Source organism: Galeopterus variegatus, unplaced genomic scaffold (genome assembly GCF_000696425.1).
Source record: "Galeopterus variegatus unplaced genomic scaffold, G_variegatus-3.0.2 Scaffold980, whole genome shotgun sequence".
NCBI lineage: Eukaryota > Metazoa > Chordata > Mammalia > Dermoptera > Cynocephalidae > Galeopterus > Galeopterus variegatus.
The window spans coordinates 271,906-293,522 of NW_007727091.1; the positions used below are offsets into that span (position 1 = coordinate 271,906).

Here is a 21,617-nt window from a genome sequence, read left to right on the forward strand (position 1 = left end):
TGCTGACAACACCAAGCCAAGGGTTGAGATCCCCTTACCAGTCATCTTTAAATATATATATATATATATATATATATATATATATATTTGTTACTTTCTGGCCACACCAAAATAAAATTTGTTAACACTGATTTTCGAGCTTGATCTTGGTAGATGTATGATATATGTATCATTTTAAAGGTTGTGTGATAGCAGTTGTATTAATGGTGAAAGTGAATATTAAAGAAATAATAAAAGGAATTATTAAAATATAACTGAATTAAGAAAAAAGCTTATCACTTTTGTGATTGGGATCTTTAAACCTTTTCCCTAGGGGACTCAAGAAATCATAGTTCAGTTGAAGACCAAAAACACCTGGCTTTGTTGGTTATGGAGACCTTAACAGTGCTTCTTCAAGGATCAAACACAAATGCAGGTAGTTAGACAAGCCACAAGCAAATGTTTGGGGAGTAGATTACCTCTGTTTATGTCTTCTCTTGTGATTCTTGCTTCTGAAATGCTCCTGTCACTTAGAGAAAAAACTATTGATTCAATGATGGTAGAATCATGTCCCTAAAAATGCAGTGCTTTTGACCATTTGTAGTATATTAATGACAAAATGTAACATTGTCACTATTCCAAAATGTTTTTTAAATTGCTTTTTATAGTGTTCCTTGTGTTTAAAATACTTTTACTAATTTTTGATTTACATAAATGCATTCTTATTTAAATAATTTGCTCATTTAAATTTTTCTTATATATTTGCTTCATATGGTGATTTTCTTAATTTTTAAATAATATAACTATTATTTCTTAATTTTTTAATAACACAAGTATTTTAATGTTACAACCTTAGGAGAATAGTGAAAAATGATTCTGTAATAAAACTTAACCTTTCCCAGGTAGATTAGATTCATTAAATATTTTGCTTTATCTTTGGTCTCAATTTCTCTTTAGTCCTTTTCTACCTGTGATTAGCAGACAGTCCAACTGAATGTATGAATATCACCCTTCCTTTGAAAAAATTACTTCAAATTTTTGTCAACATCAGAAGACTCTGACAACAAGTTTAATACAACTTGAGAGGAATAAGCAAAGGGGAGGTGAATTCAGATGAGTGGGCTGGGCCCAGATCATAGAGAGCTTTTTAGGACACGGTGAGGAGTATGGATTGTATTTTAAGTGTTATGGGAAGCCATGAATGAATGAATGAATGAACAAATGAACTCCTTGCACAAATGCATGACTGTTTGCTTGAATGCAGAAAAACTCAACATTCAGCATATTTAAGATATATTATGTGTCCCAGGCAGCATGCATGCTAGATGTTGGACAAGCAAAGATAAAATAATTCTTGTTCCAAAGGAATTATTTAATGGAGAAAGATGTTTACACATAAATATATAAGTAATTATTTAGGTACAGTTTGTCAAATGTCAAGACAGATTTGAATGAATTTAGTAGGTAATTAAAACAATGAATATAATGAAGTTTGATGAGTATCTTAGTAATATCTTGTCTATAGTATAATGCATAATTTCCTTATTTCCACTAACTAGGTTTAGAATTTATTTGGTAAATTAGCTTTTGATGACATGACGTAGAGTCACACGGTTGCAGTGGACAGTTCTAATGTAGGGGAGTGGAGAGCTTATTCAGTCTGACCAAGAGTCACTTAATATATCTCTCAGAGTGCCAAACATTTTCAGTTTTTTTTTCTTACTATTTTCTTTTCCTTACTATTTTCTTTTTCTTGTTAAGAAATATATTAGTAGCTGTGTAATCTCAGAAAATTAAAACAGTGCTTTGCTCATAGTATTTAAAAAATATTAGCCATTATGATTATGTAATGGGCTCTAACTGTCACTCAAGAGGTAAATAAACATGGTCTTCATGTAATCAAAGAATGTCACAAATACCTCGTTTTGAATTGCAAGCAAATGGCTTACACTCACTGCAAGGTCATATAGTTCTTATGAAGTTAGCAAATAGAAAGCCATTAAATAGAGATGACTGTGGATGCTGCAACAAAATACACTGTCAATTATACACTCAACAAGTGTTTATTAAAACACCAATCAGGGGGCCGGCCCAGTGGCGCACTGGATAGTGCGCCGCTTGGGAAGCGCAGCGGCGTTCCCGCCCGAGGGTTCGGATCCCACATACAGACCGGTTCCGGCTCACTGGCTGAGCGAGGCGCGGGAGCAACATCGAGGGTTGCGATCCCATTGCCGGTCCCCGGTCCGGTACGGGGGCAACACTGAGGGTTGCGATCCATTGCCGGACACGGAAAAAGACAAAAAAAGACAAAAAAAAAAAACACCAATCAGGAGGAAACCCAAGTTTCATGGGGGACCAAACATATAAGCAACAGTACTAAGACTTTCATATAAACTATGATAGAGGTATGTACAAGCATTAAGAATAGAAGAATTACTTGGAAGAAATACTAATTAGTGATCTAAGTCACTTGGCTCAGTTTTTTTATACTAGAGGATGGTATTTGATGTGAGTAGAGTATCACTTGTAAGCAGGAGCACAGGCTATAGAGCTGGGTATATGTAGGTATAAATCCTGCTTTTTGTCGCTTACTAGCTGTTTGACTTTGGCCACTATTCCATTTATGTACTGTAGGAGATGGGGATTAAATAAATCAATCTATGTAATGGCTTCAGAGCAATACAATGACTGATACTTTATACTATAGACTTTGTGTTTTTTTGTTCTTGGGCTCCACCTAACAAAAAAGTTTGGTTCCTTGTAATTTTCCCCATAATTTATTCCATTCCTTTCTTCCTACTATTTTGAAAGCCTTGTTGAGTTTAAATCTCACTTACTTGGGGCATTGTTCAATCTGAAACCCTTTTATATAAATCGATTTCAGTATTGGGTCTCCTGGTGTCCACTTATAAAATTTCTGAATGTTCTGGATTTGGAGAATTTGGACATGGCGAACATATCTGGGAATTAATCTTGCGTTAAGGAAATCTAGAGAAAATGTGCCTTTGCTGACATCCACAGTGCAATTTTGTATTGTAATGTAAAAGGTGAAATAGCTAGGTAGATTTTATTTGCATTCTTTCATTACTGTATTTATAAAAAGAATTGAATTTTAATCCATCTGACAAATCTCAAAATGTTTTCAGTTAGCCCATGTTGTATTCTTTCTCCTTTCTTTAAGGAATTTTCCGAGAATTTGGAGGTGCAAGATGTGCACATAATATAGTGAAGTACCCTCAATGCCGGCAGCATGCCCTGATGACTATCCAGCAGTTGGTGCTCTCTCCAAATGGGGACGATGACATGGGCACTCTCCTGGGGTTAATGCATTCAGCTCCACCGACAGAACTGCAGTTGAAGACTGACATTTTAAGGGTAAGTTTGATAAGTGTATTTCTCTTCTTTTACTACTAAAACTTGTGGCTATTTTCAAATGATTTATATTTGAGTTAGAGACGGGGAAATTTCAAAAATCCAAATTACCATAAAACCACAGCTTTGTACACATTAAGGATTTGGTAAAACTCCAGTCATTTTTGTCTTTCAGTATGTGTTAACTTACCACTCATAAACCTTGGCAATAATTATCTTGGCTTATAGGAATTGTTTCTTAAATTAGAAAGTACATTAGCGAAGTGTAACATCTTAATAAATACTAAATATGTATATTATCTTTTTAATTAAAACCACTCATAGTGTTATACATCTGTAAAATAAAATGTTATACAGTATATGGCATTATGTACACATGTATGAATATATGTATGTATGCATGTCATGGGCATTCTAGTAGATGTCTAACAGTGTACTAGAAGTTTTACATATTCTTTTTATCATTTACTCCTTAGCAGTCCTACAAAGTCAGTAGTGCCCTGTTTTGCAGATGAGAAAACTTAGGTTTAGAGAGATCATATAACTTGGATAGTTTACTTAACCAACTTTTAGGTAGTAGAGCTGATCCCCAGATTTTAATACCCATATTCCTCCCACACTGCCAGTATCTTTTACAAAGATGTATATACACACACATATTCTCTCACATTGCTGTAGTCACTGGTATTTCTGTGTAAGAAATTTTTAGAACCAAATTGAAATGAAATGTTTCACTTTTAATTTATTTACAAGTGAATGTAGTAATGTAGGTAATTTGTAACGGATAAGTAAAGAATATTAAATAATATATAATACAATTTTTCCAAGTGCTGTAAATTAGTATAATTATGAATATAATAATATAATTAGTATAATTATATTATTACTAACAACAGCTAACATGTCTTGACCGCTTCCTAATGTCAATTACTATTCCATGTATTTACATGCATCTACTTATTTAATTCTCATGATAAAGATAGAAATATTAGTATCCCTATTTTACAGAGTATAAACTAAAACACAGACTGGTTAAATAACTTGCCTAAATGTATATGTTTAGTAGGTAGAGATGCCAAAATCAGACCCCTTGTAGTCTCTAGAGAATTGTGCTTTTTAATTTATGTGCTATGAATAATTATATTTTTAATCAAAAGAGACATAGCTTTTTTTGGCTGGAAACCTGCCCTTGTATTTAAATAACATCTGAGTAAAGTGAGAGAAGTTCATTAAAATTTACAATTTTTCATTCACTTATTGATGTGTGGTTTTGAAATATCATTTTCCATTATAAGGAGCTAAGGCTCCTTTGAAAAATGGTTGATTCTAGGTCTGGGGCAGAGAAAGAAATGAGCCTAAAACATTTTATATTTAGCCAAAAGTAAGGAAGTGATCAAAGAAAATAGATAAGTAAATAAATTCGAGCAAATAAATAAATGGGAGAGGAGGAAAAGCTCTTGTTTACAGTCAAAAGTCAAATAATGAAGAAAATCACCATTTGTGAACTATTCTAATAATCAATTCAGGCAGAAATCATCCCTGGCTGCTAAAGATGGTGGATGAAAGTTTGAAGAATAACAAGATTTTTACATGGTTTCAAATTGTATGCTGAAAAGATATTTTTTAAATTTCAAATGGTGAAATTGTAGCCTTACAGTGGAACCCTACCTTAACCAAATGATCAAAGTTAACTTTGCCAGTGATGGGATAGATGAACAGCCTGTGCCTCCTGACAGGAAGCACTGAGAAGAGTTCAGCATCACTTTTGTGGTTTCCTTACCAGAAGTGTATAATCTGAATTTAATTATTAGAAAACATCAAATAACCCAAATTGAGAGACTTCCTATGAAATAACTGGCCTGTGCTCTTCAAAACTGAAATTAAAAAAGTCTCAAGAACTGTTCTACAGTAAAGAGGCTGAAGTGACTACATAATGTAGTGCATAATCTTGAATTTTCTTTTGCTATCAAGCATATATTAGGATTTGGTAAAAGCAGAGTTAGGTCTATTGATTAGATAATTGTTTCAGTGTTAATTTTCCAATGTTGATCATTGTACTATGGGAAGTTAAAAGCATTCCTTTTTAGGAAAAACACAGAAGCTTTTAGGGGTAAAGGGGAGTGAAGAGAAAAAGAGAGAGAGATCAAGTAAAGTGTTAATATTTAGAGAATCTGGATGAAGGATATCTGAGAATTCTTTCAGCAATTTTTGCAATTTTTCTTTAAGTCTAAAATTATGTCAAAATCGTAATAATAGACAAAAAGCCAGTGTGTTAAACCTGGCCTTCGAGGCCCTCATTACCCTCCCCTGTGACTTCCTCTCCTAATATTCTTACCCGTGGGTGAGGAAAAAATAGTTTTCCCTCTACCCTCTGAGTTCTTAGCTGAGACTAACCCATTACAAAAGACAAATTAATAAAAGATAAACAAACAAAGTTTACTGACATGTACACCTCATGGGCGGGGTATACATGGGAGATACCAAGGGAAAAATGGCTAGTTCTCAAAGAGGTGGCTTAGAACTTCAACTTATAAAGCATGTTATATGAAGAACAGTTAACAGTTATACAAAGTTATACTATTATACAAAACAGTTAACAGTTATACAAAGAAGTGGCAAAGGAAAGGGACTCTAGTGAAGGCAAATTGTGAGAAAGCAAAGAAACAGTAGGTAAGGCTAGTTAATAAGGCTTGTTATGTAGATTCCTCTGGTACCTTCTCCAGGCTAATAAGGGTCTGACTTTGTCTTCAGCTATCATACTGTCCTTTCTTGTAGAGAGAGGAAGAGAGAACTATTTTAAGTTTATGTTCTGCTTTTATGCAAATAGGGGAGGACACAGAGCTTTTCTTGTATTTGCTCCTCAATTGCCTTCAGCTCAAAATAATCCTTATGCTATAGTGGCATATTTAGGGGTGGCATATTCTGGTCTCCTGTGTACCCCATTCCAGCCACGGACATAATAGGGATTATCATTTCACTTATTTCCTTTTGCTTTTATTCAATCAAATTTCTCATCAATAATGGGAAATTAACATTTTTTTCTTTATGCTATTGTATATTTCACCCTGTTTTGATTCAGTATAATGACAATTTTGAGTATGTATTTTATTTAAAAGTAAGGTTAATATGACCACTATTTTTCTCTTAGACAAAGAGGAAATCTACATGGGTGTCGATATTTGAGGAACACTTGTATATTTGAAGGGATTGTTGGGAGAAAACAGATGGCTTCAAAAGATACTAACTAATGTTGCTAACTTTTTTAACATTCATTTTCCTCTTATTTTGGTACCTTCTTAATTGGATCTGTAAAATATTGGTTGGTAGAGCCAGTAAGAGGTAGTCAACCAGTCCATAATTTTGAGGCAGTGTAGTACTAGTTAATGTAAATAGCTGACTCTCAGGCTGGAGGAATGCAGGAGGGGGTTCTGATGTGTTGCGATTACTGATTTCCATGGTGTAAATACTCCCACTGTGGCCTTTTCCAGGCAACTAATGTGTTACTGAATGTGGATTGGGAAGAGGTGCACAGTAGAACCCCATATATAGTACTTCCACATACAGGTACTAAAAAGCGTAGCTAATAGTGAAATGTAGAAAGTAATTAGAAAGTGATGAGTTTTGAGTAATACTTCTGTTTTAAAAATAATTTAGTTGTAAACTTAATATACCTTAATTTTTAATTATGATTGTTTAACTGGCTCAAAAACTTCCTGAAAACATAACAGTTGACTCTTGAGAGCTGGTAAGCCAGTGGTGGCATTCCACTGTTTGAGTGCATGAAGTAATGTTGGGAGGCAGTGGGGAAAATGTGGGATCTCAGCTTCAAGTTCCTTTTTGCTACATTCGGAGCTGCCTCTTGTTACCTTCATTCAGCTGACGCTTACCACAGACCTATGTAACTTGGTTTGTAGTTATTTGTGCACAGATCTGAAATTCCATGATGTGTCATGCTTTATAATTCTGCTGATGGACAAATTTGAATTATATGCATTATATTTATGCAAATGTAAGTAGTATACAGCTAATGATTTTGTCTAATTAACCACCTACATCCAAGTCTCATTGTGACTTTGGTGTTTGCTACTCATCATCATTTATTGATTTAAGCAGGAAATTAAATTATTAATGGATTTGAAAATTTTCAGATACTGAGATTATGCTGATAATATGAGAGTGCCAACAGTTACCAGTTTTGATGAAGTAAGAGAAGGACCTGTCCAGAAATCCATGATACAGAGTATTGGACTAAGGACTCATAAGCACTGTTTTTTCTAACTCCTGTCACATTTTAACCAGAGATATGATTTTGTACGTGTTACTTTAACTCTGAAGTCACCCTTCCATATCTATTAAATAATACTTGCCATATTTTACCCCCAATATGGTTTTGAAGATTGATGATAGTGATGGGCTTATATGCTAGACACATTGCTAAGCGTTTTACATGTATTTCCTGTGAGGTAAGTTGTTATTGTTTTCATTTTACTTAAAAGGGAACTGTGACACAGAAAGGTTAAGTAACTAGTGTGGTAAAACACTTTTAATGTTGGAGTTAGAATTTGATCCCAAGCATTCTGACTCTAGTCCTTGCATTTAATCTCCAGGCTAGGTTATAATTTTTTTTTTTAATGTTAAAAGGTCTTGTGTTAATATGAATTAGTATTTGCAAGTATAAATATAGTTTATTAAACTTGAAAAAATATGGAAAATGTATTGTTACCAAATATTATTAAAATAGAAACTTATTTTTTGCAGAATAATGAAAGGAGTACAATGTGTTTTTACATTTTATTTGCACACACAGATTGCATATTTTCTGTCTTTTTAAATAATAAATTAAGGCATAGGTATGTACAATGAAATCTTCATAATTTCTGAAGAAATATATATCATAAAGATAATTATATAATGACTTTTTCAAATGTAATGATTGGGAAAATTATAAATTATGTCTTAAGTAATAGTAGATATCCATTGTGATAAAGTTACAGAAACAAAGGGGAAAGGAGCCCATTATATCTGTAAACAAATTTCGGGTTACTATTTGGGGCAGTATAATATCATGGTTAACTGCATGAGTAAGAGAATTAGATTGCCTGGCTATGAATCCTGCCTGGCTATGAATCCTGCCTGGCTATGAATCCTGCCTTTGCAGTTTTATAAGCTGTACAGTCTTTGGCAAGTTAGTTAACCACATTGGGCCATAATTCCGCATATAAAGTGGGGATAATAATAGTACCTAATACATAGAATTGTTGAAAGGATTAAAATAAGGATTATTATGCAAATAAATAAATAAATAGATAAATAAATAAAATAATCTTGTGCATGAAAAACTTAGAGTGCCTAATACATAAGTGCCTAAAAAAATTAGGTAATTATATAATGTGTTTTATTAATAATAATCTGTTAAAAGTATGACAGTTCAGAAGATAACTGGTAATTATAAAAGTTTGGTCTATTTACCTTAGGTTTTATTTCTTAGAGCTTATAGCTGTTCTGAGAATGGGCATACTTTCAGCCCCCAGGCTCCAGTTCACTTTGCAAGAGGTAATGTCTAATAAGTCCTCTGAAGTGACTCCTCTTTCTAAAGCATGAGAATGTGGGCACTTTATATGAATTGAAATACCTCAAATCTTGGCTGCACTGACCATGTCTTTGATCCCTCCTGGAATAAATCAGTTTGTGTACACATACACAGTCATAATTGTGCAAAATTGGACTAGAATATGTATTTTACCTATTTAATAAGTGCTCTGTAAAATCACTGAATTCATTAACGTCATTATCAATTTAAGACATACGAAAAGGTTTTCAGCCAGGATTTGGATATAGCCTTATCCCATCAAAAGAAATGTGTGATAGTGTTTCCTAAAATTATCTTCTGCTTTTAAATTTTTTAAGAAGCAAAATATTTCGTAGGGTTTATAGAACTGCTTATACGGTAAATGAGAAAAACATTCATATCAGATCTTCACAGAATGGTGTTCCCCTTTGACATTCATGCATGGTGGATTTTTTTTTTTCTTTTGAGTTATGTTTTTTTTGTTTGTTTTGTCTTTGGTTTCCTTTAGGCCCTTCTGTCAGTCCTTCGAGAAAGTCATCGTTCAAGAACAGTTTTTAGGAAAGTTGGAGGATTTGTGTACATTACATCCTTGCTTGTTGCTATGGAAAGATCTTTGAGCTCTCCTCCCAAGAATGGCTGGGAGAAAGTGAACCAGAATCAAGTGTTTGAACTTCTCCACACTGTGTTCTGCACGTTGACTGCAGCAATGCGCTATGAGCCAGCCAACTCTCATTTCTTCAAAACAGAGATTCAGTATGAAAAGTTGGCAGATGCCGTTCGATTTCTTGGCTGCTTCTCAGACCTAAGAAAAATAAGCGCCATGAATGTCTTCCCCTCAAATACACAGCCATTTCAAAGACTTTTAGAGGAAGATGTGATGTCAATGGACTCAGTGTCACCCACTTTACGGCACTGCAGTAAACTCTTTATTTATCTCTACAAAGTAACCACAGATTCTTTTGACAGGTATGACACTGCTTTGTCCTCTGAATTACAGGGTGTACTGAGAGTGATTTCAACATGAAGACTTGAATTATAAGTTAACCAAAAGAAAATGAAAACAAATGGATCTTCTGTCCTATTGAGGTGTATTACTTTATTTGCGAATATTGCTGTTGCTCTGGTGTTAAGTTTTTCAGCATGGAAGCCTGTGTGTTATTTGCAAATTCAGGTTCAGTTAGTTCTCATTGCACTTAATGGAACAGTTTCTGTGAAGTTTCCTCTAATAATGGTATTTACTATTCTCTTTTCCCTCTTTACCCTCAAAAACATTAGGTGCATCTGGACTTACTGATCTTGGTTATCAACAGGAGAACATGATTATGATTACACTTATTTCCAGACAGATACCTGTCTTCTCAACATTTCATAATCCTTGAAAAATGATATAGCTCCATGGGCATATCAGTGTCCTGAACCATCAAGTTCAAGAGTCCATTGGACTAATTTACTCATTCCTTCATTAAACAAGTACTAATGAAAACATGCAGCATGACAGGTCACTGCGTTAGGCATTGAGGATTCAGCTCTGTACAAGACTGCCTTTGTCCTTACCATCCTTTAGCTGAAATATAAACACATAATTACAGTATATTGTGACAAATTCTATGATGGGAGAAATCCAGGGTTCTAAGGGAGATCATAGGAGAGCCTCTTTACCTAAATCACTTATTTTCAGCGCTTCAACTGCATTTTCAATTAAGTTCTCACTTAGAAAATAATATAAAGTAATCATGCTGCTAATTTATCTGTCCCCAGCATTATCACTTTCAACAGTTACCATAGTTTTATTCCGTATCATAAGTGAATTGTATTGCCCCATAAATAGACCAGGTAACTTTACTGGAGAGAGCTTCTCATAGATTTCGTATCCTTTACTGTGGAATATCTACTTTGAAATATCTGCTGAGAGATTTCTTCCTTCTTAATAATATTTCTTAGCCCTTAATATTTAGATTTGAAACTCTAGGTATTGTAAGAAAAAATATTTCCTATTTTGTTTTCCCCATATTGAAAATAAAAGTGTGTGTTAACTTACAGGAAACCTGGGACAGTATAAAGTTCTAGGAATAAGCTATGTAAATTTGAATACTCAGATTCCACCTCTTTTTCCTTGTTTATATTTATCCTAGTTAGTGTACCTCAGTTTTAGTTTGCTTTGTCAAAAACAAGGCTTACAACACTCTGTTTAACAAATGTGTTAACTGTTAGTATTAATGGAATAAGCATCTGCCTTGAGCATGCTTTTCTGTGTCATTCAGTGAATGTATTGTAGTCTCGTTCCTTGTTTCTGCTGAATATGGAGGATGTTTCTTAGTAAACTTTTACTGGCATGTCTTGTTAAACTAACCAGCTGCCGACTTGGTGTTCTCTTCTTCTAACCTCTCTAAACCACCCTGTCTGTTTTGTTGTCTGTAGTCGTGCAGAACAGATACCTCCTTGCCTGACAAGTGAGTCTTCTCTCCCCTCTCCTTGGGGTACACCAGCTTTGTCCAGGAAAAGGTACTGATCTTACAAGAGAAGTCAATCTTTATTTGTGTGGGGTTTTTTAGTTGGTTTTTTTTTTTTTTTTTTTTTCACTGTGCTTACTTTTATGTTAATGTGGTGATTGTGTTTTGTAACTTTTTTTTTTTTACCTTTCTATTTGATTTTTTTTTTTAGGTTTTAAAATTATCAGTTTCCGTTGAGTATATTTATGAGAGTAAAATGTGTTGTTGATATGAAACTATGAAGGACATGTAGAATTTTGTCATTTAGCTTTATCACTTAGTCTAAACTACACATTTTGACATTTTGGTTTTAGAGCAGGTGTGTCTTTTATTAAAAATAAGTTAGAGGGCTGGCTGGTTAGCTCGGTTAGTTAGAATGTGGTACTGATAACACCAAGGTGCAACGTCCAATCCCTGTACTGAACAGCCACCACAAAAAAAGAAAGAAAAAAGTTAGAAATGAGGACTTAATGTCCCTTTAAGATGAGTACTTTTCCACCTTTTCTTTTTCCTTTAAATGTTGTTGGGATCATTCTTTGGTTTTTACTGTTACTCCTAAATGAAATTCACAGCACTGGAAGGAAATGTGTATTTTCTCAACCAGGTTCAACCAGTTGAAATATGATGCTGTTAAGGAGACTGAAAAAGTGAATAAAAAGACTATCCCAGTCTGTGTAAATCTCTATGCTGATCTAGTCTTCCTTGTATATAAAACTTATGAATTAAAAAGCCAGCAATTGATTGACAAAGGTACAGTTTAAGATCCATTTAAGATTCCATTTGCAACCCACACTTAAAAATGATCAGAGTCTGTGCAGTTGACACTAAATGCTCTTCCTTCCTTTGTCTGTTTTCCTCATAACCAAGTACAGGTCCTTAACTCTTCTGTGAATATTCTTCTACTGTGGCTTTTTAAAAAAGAATCCTGAGATTCTGCTATATTGTCATTTTCATCTTATTTGAAGCGCTTGTCAACATTATCATTGTTCAGATTTTGAAACTCGAATATAGTTAGAGTTAGTCTGTCAGGAGTATTTGTTACAGGTTCTATAGTTCAACATATTTTAATAGTAATATTTAGTAATTGTATGAAAAGTCATATTTTCCTTTTTCTCTTAATTTACACTGCGGCTTACAGCTCATTCTTTACAGTAAACCATGGCATAATTCAGAATAGTTTTAAATTAATGTTGGCTTGTTCAATATATTTGTGCTAGTTATAGAAACTACTGTTTTTTTAAGGAGCTGCTTTTAATTCAATAAACTGTAAACTAGATAAATTTGAGTCGTTTTAGTGTATTTTTCTGTTGTTATAATGAGTGAAGTAAAAGATATTTGTGTTTGAAAATTTGTGTGTTCATGATCCCAAAGAACTACTAAACGTTAGAAAAATAATTTCAATGACCAATAGTTTAAATTACTAAAAATCACATTTTAAAATATAGTGGTTATATCATAAGTGGTAAAGGCTTAAAAATTTCTGTGTTTAAAAACATTTAGTCATTTTTAAGTATTACCCAAAAACACAAAATAGAAATTCACAGATTAAGGTAATATATTTTTTAAAATTCATCAGAACTTACCATTAATGGTAATTTGACAAAGGGGAAAACAGCATTTTCTTCCTTTTCATAAAGAGTTATCTAGGCCTTAAATCAAAAACATTTTGTCATTGTTTGCACTATAGCTACATGTAGAGATACCAGGTCTTTGAGTTGAGAAAAACTGTCACTGAATCAACAAACCCAGTTGAGTGAGCTCTAATCCATGTGAGTTTTCCATCAGTCTTACAAGTGGGTGTTATCCAAGGACAGGAAGCAGCTGATATTGTTCATCCTTATGTGATCAGTGTTGACATTTTTAGGTTGCCATTCTAGTCAGGCTCTATGCATTTTGATAAGAATCATTAGCTAGTAAAGAATACAGTCTTTTTACTTCCTGAACTTGAATATACTAACTTTCGAAATTAGAATTTTAGTCGAACTATTTCCAGAGCCTCTCAACAGATTACATCAGCTCATTGGCATCTTTGTCTTGTGGCAAAACATATTAGTTTTGTTGGCAAAAGGAAAAACCAATGTCGTACTTTGTTTTTATGGCTTGTGGAACATTCAGATACTAAGGAAGTTTCTGAATTTATTTTGAGCTTATGATACTTGTCTGACATGTAAAATCCTAGAGGTTCTTCTCTAATTATTTTAAGAATTGGGGAGAGAAAGAACTAGCCAACCTCATATTTGGAAAACTAAAACTCATGACCTTTTTCATTATTCATTATTCCAAAGTAATAATAGAAGAGAATTATAGCTGAACAATGTTCAGAGTTAGAGGAAGTGAAACAATATGCACAGTAATAATCAAAACTCTATAGAATATATCTATACTGGAGAAAAAGGAGTGGTGAGTACTAGTTATCATTTAAACATGGTATCCATTACTCCATTATTTAGTGCCTCTATATACTTAATGCTAATTAAAGCAGAGCAGATTAAAAATTTAAATGTTCAACTATATAGTATTCCCAAAAGAGATAGATGAGTCATAAATATATATGAGAATTTAAGTTGAAATATTAAATAGCAATTTCTATAACTTTAAAAAGTAACTACAACATAAAAATTAAATTTTGAAAAGTCATTTTATCCTATCTTTGCTTGAGAATTAACCATTTAATAAGCTTACCATAATCCCTAAATTTAAAAAGTGGTAATACCTGTGATGATACCTAAGTGACTTAATAAGAATTAATGTTGTATAACACCTGTTATAATACACTTAATTTTAGTTAATAAATACCATCTTTTAGATTTCAGCAATGTTTGTAATGTTTTTCTGGTTTGAAAACAATGAATGTAATTTCTTTATCAGAATACTGTTTTCTTACATAAGATAAAAAACTTAATTACTATAATAGTTATATGTTAGTAAAGAATACAGTTTCCAAAGACATAAAGTTTTCTTTCTGGGTATATTCATAATTTAAATCCAAAAGTGGATTAAATCTGTCAATTTAGAAATAGTTTTGGAAGGCCTGTAACTAAAATACACAATTAGAATCTTTGTTTTTCTCAAATTTGAGTTTTTTGTGTGTAATTAAAACACTTTTTTATGAAATTTATGAATTCAGTGATTGGGAATTCTTGTTACTGTAGAAGAATTATAAATCTTTTTTCTAGAATTACTACCATCTTCCTATTTAAGGAATAAAGGAAGCAACGTATGAGGAGGATACCTGTTGGTAATAAGCATTTAGAAATCTCTTATTAAGTTTAGAAATTAAATCTTTCTGAACAAAAAACAGCAAAGTACAGGGAGTGAAAACATGAATGGGTGGAGGATGTGCTGCCTTTCAAATAAACTAGGAGAGCCCATGTGTTTTTTTATAAGCAAAGCTGAATACTTTCCTAGAATTTCTGTTAAAAAGAGAATGGTACTTTTAAAAAAATTATGGCAGTGCCAGCCAATTCTTTGCTACTAAATCACTGATGTAAAGCATCTGTTTCCCAAGCTGCTCTTGCTCCAGAGAGCTGAAACTGCACTGCTCTCAGTGACAGAGCTCAGCATTAGACAAATTGTGCTGAGACCAACTCATGGGAACAAAGAGCTCCCATAGGCTGAAACCACAAGCATCTGTTTCTTAGTGCCAAGATGCAAAATGTGCAAAATTCATGAATTGTAGATGAATAGTATGAAATAGAAAGTGGAGCTCATTGATGAGAAGAAATGCATACATTCAAGACATGGCTAGGCTTTCAACTCAGAAACTTGTTTCTAAAATGTACCTTCTAAATTTTTAAAGATTGTGATGAGTATTTTCAGTGGTAGTGAGGATAGATGCAAAAGGTGGATATAGTTTCAAATAAACTAAAGGAAAACTTTCACAATGTTTAATATATTTATTGTCGGGTAGCCAAGAGTGACTCAGGTGACCCAGTTATAGAGTAGGCTACTTTGATTTTGTATGTTCTTGATTGTATTACCGGTGGGCTAAGGAATGATTAAAAACACGTAGGTAATTTCAAAAGAAAGCAGTCTTATCGAGGGATTTACTTTAATTTCTTCTCTTATCACATTATCAGAACTGTCATCTCCTAGAGCTTTGAATTGCCATGATTTTGCCTATTTTTTATATTTTCTGGTACGGGTGCCATTCTTTGAAACAATCCAAATAGTAAATAGTAAATACATATAAGGGTCAAGAAAAATTGAGAGTTAAATTGTCTATTTATGACTCAAGAGTTGAACCTGCCTCTTTAGTGCAGTAGGCAGCACTTCAGTCTCATAATCTGAAGGTCCTTATAGCCAAGATGTAATCAGTGTAGGTGTCCATCTACAGAAGAAAAGATAAAAGAGAATGTGGTAGACATACGCAATGGTATACTACTCAGCCATAAAAAAAGAAAGAGATCCTGCATCATGGATGAGCTTAGAAGTCCTTATGTTGAGTGAAAATAAGTCAGGCACAGAAAGGTAATTACCACATGTTCTCACTCATATGTGGAAGCAAATAAAGTTAAGCTCATATAAGTAGAGAGTAGAATAGTGGGTACGAGACGCTCGGAAGGGTTGGGGGAAGGGAGATAGGGAGAGGTTGGCTAACAGATACAAACTTCCAGCTAGATAGGAAGAATAAATTCTAGTGTTCTGTAGTAGCGCTAGGTATCTTATAATTAGGAATAATTTATTATATATTTTCAAATGGTTAGAAGAGAGGAGTTCATATGTTCTCAACACAAAGAAGTGATAAATGTTTGCAATAATGGATATGCTAATTACCCCATCACATTGTATGCCTGTATCAAAATATCACTGTATCTCATAAACATGTAAAATAAAAATGAGTTGGAAATACTTTATCTTTTTTATATCCCAACCTTAAAGTGTTTTGTAGCCCATCTTTGTATTACAAAGTTTTTTGCTTATCATTGGATAAAAGTAACAGAAGATGAAGAAAACGAACCAAGAATGTGACTGGTACTAAATACTAAATTACTGTGCTTTCTTTTTTTATAGGCATGCTTATCATTCTGTTTCAACTCCCCCTGTTTACCCTCCTAAGAATGTTGCTGACCTGAAACTCCATGTGACAACTTCATCTCTCCAGAGTTCTGATGCCGTCATCATCCATCCTGGAGCCATGCTTGTTATGCTGGACCTCCTGGCCTCTGTTGGGTCAGTGACACAGCCAGAAGTAAGCCTGGATATGTTAGTTCCTTGCCATCTTTAATGAGTGAAATGACATAAGTGTGACTGCATGAGCGAGGGGGTGGGCGAAAGACAGAAAGTGATATGGAACTGTTACCTGTCACATACTAAAGTAGGTAAAGGAAAAAAGTAGGATTTTCCTATTTGAGTTTTATCTTTCATGATGAATGGTAGATAGGTATGTTTTAGGATATGATTCATTTGACAAATGCAACCCAGGTGGTTACTTCTGGTGCTAGAATAATTGTTTCTTCCTGTAAAACCTGCTCAGCAGTGGGAATTGCTGAGCAGAATAATACAGAAAGAAAATGATTGAAGTGACTACATCGAGACTATTTATTTGACTTGTAGCGTTCTGGAGTCTGGGTGACTACTTTCTTAAAATCTTGTGTGGTCTCTATGGCCTACAGAGTCACAAATGTAAACAATAGGCCTTCCTTTAGACTAGTTATCTACCCACCATGAAGAAAATTTTACATCCACTATTTCTATTAAATGCTATTAGTCATATAGTCATGTAATAGAAAAGAGGTAAAAGAAAATAGAATCCAACTGGGTATGCTTCTAGCAAAATTAACATAGGAAATTATTACCATCTGGCTTAATTTATCTGGACATATTTTGAAGCATGTAGTGACCTCTTATTAAAAGGTGTGCTTCATCTGCATAGGCCATTTATAGTTTCTCATCTCCAGCTTTCCCTCACCCAACCCACTACAATTTCTGCCTGAAACTTAATCTTCAAAAAATATGTTTGTCCTATAACTACTGTGCTGAAAATAAAAAGCCTTTGGGAGTTCTCTGAGGTTTATAGGAGGGAATTTCCTCCTCCCTGGTCAGCCTCCTCACAGTCTACAAAAATAGTCAGTAACACCCCGTCCTCCCACCACCACCTCCATACCCTTCCTCCATTTTTCGCTTATTCAGGTCCTTCCAGTGTTTTCAGCCCAGTCAAACCCCTCCTCCCTTTCCCTCTCTGTGCCTTTTGACCAATCCAAACCAGCTCCTGCTTCTTCCCTAAACCCCTACTCCGTCATCTCTCAGGGCACTATCATCACTTTCAGGTCAGAGAACTCCCCTACCTTTCCTTATTCCCTGAGGGCAGGGCCTGGTATACCCCTCCTATATTTTCTATGCGGGTCATTCAATTAACCTGTTTAAGCCCTTAAAGTAACCTTTCTTTGCTTAACTGGAAAAAAAAAAAAAAAGAATAAGGTGTGCTTCATATGTAAAGTACAGTCACCTATCTCACTAAGGATGCCCTGGTGGCATGGATTTCTTTGTTGACTTTAGCATGCTTTGGACCTTCAACTTGCCGTGGCAAGTATTTTACAATCCCTGGTGCACACAGAAAGAAACCAGCAGGTCATGTGTGAAGCTGGTCTTCATGCACGATTGCTGCAGAGGTGCAGTGCTGCGTTGGCTGATGAGGACCACTCACTGCACCCGCCCCTCCAGCGGATGTTTGAACGGTTAGCCTCTCAGGCCCTGGAGCCCATGGTGCTGAGGTCAGTAAGTCCTTTCTTTCATCTTCACATAGGCCACAATTAGTAACGGCCGTTCCTAGAGGCTTTATGAGTCAAGAGTTGTTGCTTTAACGGACGTGTATTCAGTAATGTGTAGGCAAAACCAAAACACAACAAAAATGGACAAAATGTCCAAAATATAGTGCTTAGAAACAAATAAGTCTACTTATTAGTAAACACTTAGTTTTCGTTTGGTTATTTCTTCCACTTGAATCTAGAAGACTTACTTTCCTTTTAGAATAAAGTCATGTTTTTATATATATGACTTACATCTAATTTATGTTTAAGAACTTTTCATATTTTAGAATTCTTTTAAGAAATAATTTTTTAACTTTTTTATTGTGAAATAATTATATATTCACAATAAGTTGTGAAGATAGATAAGAGAGGTTCCTTGTCCCCTTCACTCACTTTCCCCCAGTGGTTACATCTTATGTAACTATAATATAGTACCAAAACCAAGAAATTGATATTGATATGATGTATCCATGTATGCCTGTAATTCTCTATTACTGTATCACATGTATAGATTTATGTAACCACCACACAATCAAGATATCACAAGGATCTCCCCAGTGCTACCCCTTTATTGTCATACTCACTCCTGTAATCCCCACTATCCTTACTGCTGGAAACCACTAATGTGTTCTTCATCTCCATAATTTTGTCATTTTGGGAGTGGTATATAAATGAAATCATACATTAGACATTTTAAGATTTTTTTTCACATACCATGATACTCTTGAAATTCATACAAGTTGTTAGTTATATCAGTAGTTTGTTCTTTTTTATTGCTGAATAATATTCTATGGTATAGATGTACCACAGTTTGTGAATCATTCAAGGAATATATATATTTATATTTTAAATAAACTCTTTGAATGCAAGAGATACAGTACTCCATGTTTCACTCAAAGGAATGAAACTTGCCTGTTTTTATTTGTTTGTTTATTTTTATTATTATTATTATTTTTTTTCCTTTTTGTCTTTTTTCGTGTCCGGCAACGGATCGCAACCCTCAGTGTCGCGCCCGTACCGGACCGGGACCGGCAACGGGATCGCAACCCTTAGTGCTGCACCCGCACCTCGCTCAGCCAGTGAGTGGGAACCGGTCTGTATGTGGGATCCGAACCCTCGGTGGGAGCGCCACCGCACTCCCAAGCGGCGCACTGTAGCAGTGCGCCGCCGGGCCGGCCCGATTATTTTTATTTTATTTTATTTCTTGCTGCTAGCCAGTACAGGGATCCAATCTTTGACCTTGTTGTTATCAGCTGTTGCTATTTTTAAACACTTTCTCTATATTTTCCTTGACATTACCTCACCAAGAAGATTTAATGTATAAATCATCTTGTTCGTCCTTACAGAAATACTCATATATTGTCACTTTGGGAATATAAGCAGCTCACTTTATTAGATTTTTTTTCCCTGATGTTAAATAACTATTCTATAAAACTTTTAGGAACTTTCTCAAAAATGGTTGAAATTTATTTGTGACTTTTACACAGTAAATATTTGTTAAACAGTGTTGTATCAGGAAGTATGCTAGGTCTTGATAACACCAAGATGAACAAGACAGTAGTACTCACTTCATTATGATCTGTGGATATACTCACAATCCTAAAGTTTTGAACATAGTGTTGAGATTTCCCCTCAATCCTTTTTGGTAATCTGCTATGTTAAAAGTAGAGAGACAAAGAGAGAGAATGTCTCAGACCTAATACTAGTATTTTACCAAATAACTTACACTGCATGGTTAGATAAAAAGAGTAAGCAAGGGCCGGCCCGGTGGCGCACTGCTACAGTGCGCCGCTTGGGAAGCGCGGCGGTGCTCCCGCCGAGGGTTCGGATCCCACATACAGACCGGCTGCTCACTGGCTGAGCGAGGTGCGGGGGCAACGCCGAGGGTTGCGATCCCGTGGCCGGTCCCGGTCCGGTACGGGCGCGACACTGAGGGTTGCGATCCGTTGCCGGTCATGAAAAAAGACAAAAAGGAAAAAAAAAAAAAGAGAAAGCAATAAAAATCAGATGTTTAGACATGCTCAGTTTTCACAATGAATGAATTGTCAGGAAAAAAAAGTACCTTCCTACTTATAAGCCATGGATTATAAACTAATTGTATATAACATTCTACGTGAAAAACTGGCAAATGGTACCTGACTTTTTTTTTTTTTTTTTACATGACATCATAAATGACAGGCTGTTAAGGAATCCTATTATGTATAACTCCTGGACAATTTATTATACCTTTGTGTATCACATTCCAGGAAAACATGCTCCCAGATTTCATATTCTGGCTCTTCACAGTATTCTGTACTCTTTTCAGTGCTTAGAATAAGGACAGAAACCACTTATTTTGTAAAGATTATAGATATGGAATTTTCTTTTTTTTTTTTTTTCCTTTTTGTCTTTTTTCGTGTCCGGCAACAGATCGCAACCCTCGGTGTCGCGCCCGCACCTCGCTCAGCCAGTGAGCGGGAACCAGTCTGTATGTGGGATCCGAACCCTCGGTGGGAGCGCCGCCGCACTCCCAAGCAGCGCACTGTAGCGGTGCGCCACCGGGCCGGCCCCAAGATATGGAATTTTCTTTATCCATTACTGTCATTTCCTAATCTAGAAGATCCAAATTTTCTATTTTTTGAACCCCTCCTGTATGCTATGCACTGGGAAAACATTGGTGAATGAAAAAGAAATGCCACAAATGTATAGTCAAGTAAGGAATACTTCAGCTAAGCAGGAAATTAAAATACTTTATATTAAGTTTTCTAGTAGCAGTGTTATATAGTTTATATAGGGGCAGCTGACCCATACTTTTTGGGGAGCATGGCTCAGAGGAGGCTTCGTGGAGGAAATGGCAGTTAAGAAACAAAGTATGGAAGGGAGTTAGCCAGATGAAAAGGTGGGGGAAAGAATGTTCTCAGCAAACACGACAGACAAATATCATGGTCCAGAGTAAGGAAGAAGTATAGCTTTCTTAAAGAGTTAGAAGAAATTAAGTGTGCTGTAGTGGAATTTATGATTGGGGAGAAAGTAGGAGAAATGAAGCTGTAGTAAAGTAGAAATCATCTCATGTATGGTACTATAATGTTAGCCATTTCAGGGAGTTTGGGTTTCCATCTACAAGAAATGGACAGCCGTTGCAGAGTCTTAAGCAATAGAGTGACATGGAGTAGATTTTAATTTTAAAAGATACTGTAATGGATAATGGATTGAGTTAGGACAAGATTGAAATCACAGGAGGTGGTTAAGACTGTTTCAGAAATGGAAAAATAGGGTGGTATGGATGTTAGCAGCAGGAATGGAGAGAAGAGGGCAGATACAAGGTATTTTTAGGGAGTAGAATCAACAGGATTTTCAGATTTTCTGAATGTAGAAAGTCAAAGAAAGGAGAGAGATCAAATTAAATTTCAGTGAGATGCAGACATAAGAAAAGCTCTAAGTTTGGATATAAGGTGGTGAGTTTGGTTTTAGACTTATTAG

At 34.9% G+C, this 21,617-nt stretch overlaps 1 protein-coding gene across 2 annotated transcripts in view; it reads left to right on the top strand.

Annotated features, from left to right (window-relative positions):
- Nucleotides 1–21,617, top strand: part of WDFY3 (WD repeat and FYVE domain containing 3) — a 212,592-nt gene that overhangs the window by 80,594 nt on the left and 110,381 nt on the right. For both annotated transcript variants that reach the window (XM_008573984.1, XM_008573985.1), the window contains exons 10-15: nucleotides 314–415; nucleotides 3,161–3,354; nucleotides 9,429–9,886; nucleotides 11,339–11,422; nucleotides 16,423–16,600; nucleotides 17,908–18,122. In XM_008573984.1, coding sequence (XP_008572206.1) covers nucleotides 314–415; nucleotides 3,161–3,354; nucleotides 9,429–9,886; nucleotides 11,339–11,422; nucleotides 16,423–16,600; nucleotides 17,908–18,122 — 1,231 coding nt within the window. The remainder of the gene's footprint in view (nucleotides 1–313; nucleotides 416–3,160; nucleotides 3,355–9,428; nucleotides 9,887–11,338; nucleotides 11,423–16,422; nucleotides 16,601–17,907; nucleotides 18,123–21,617) is intronic.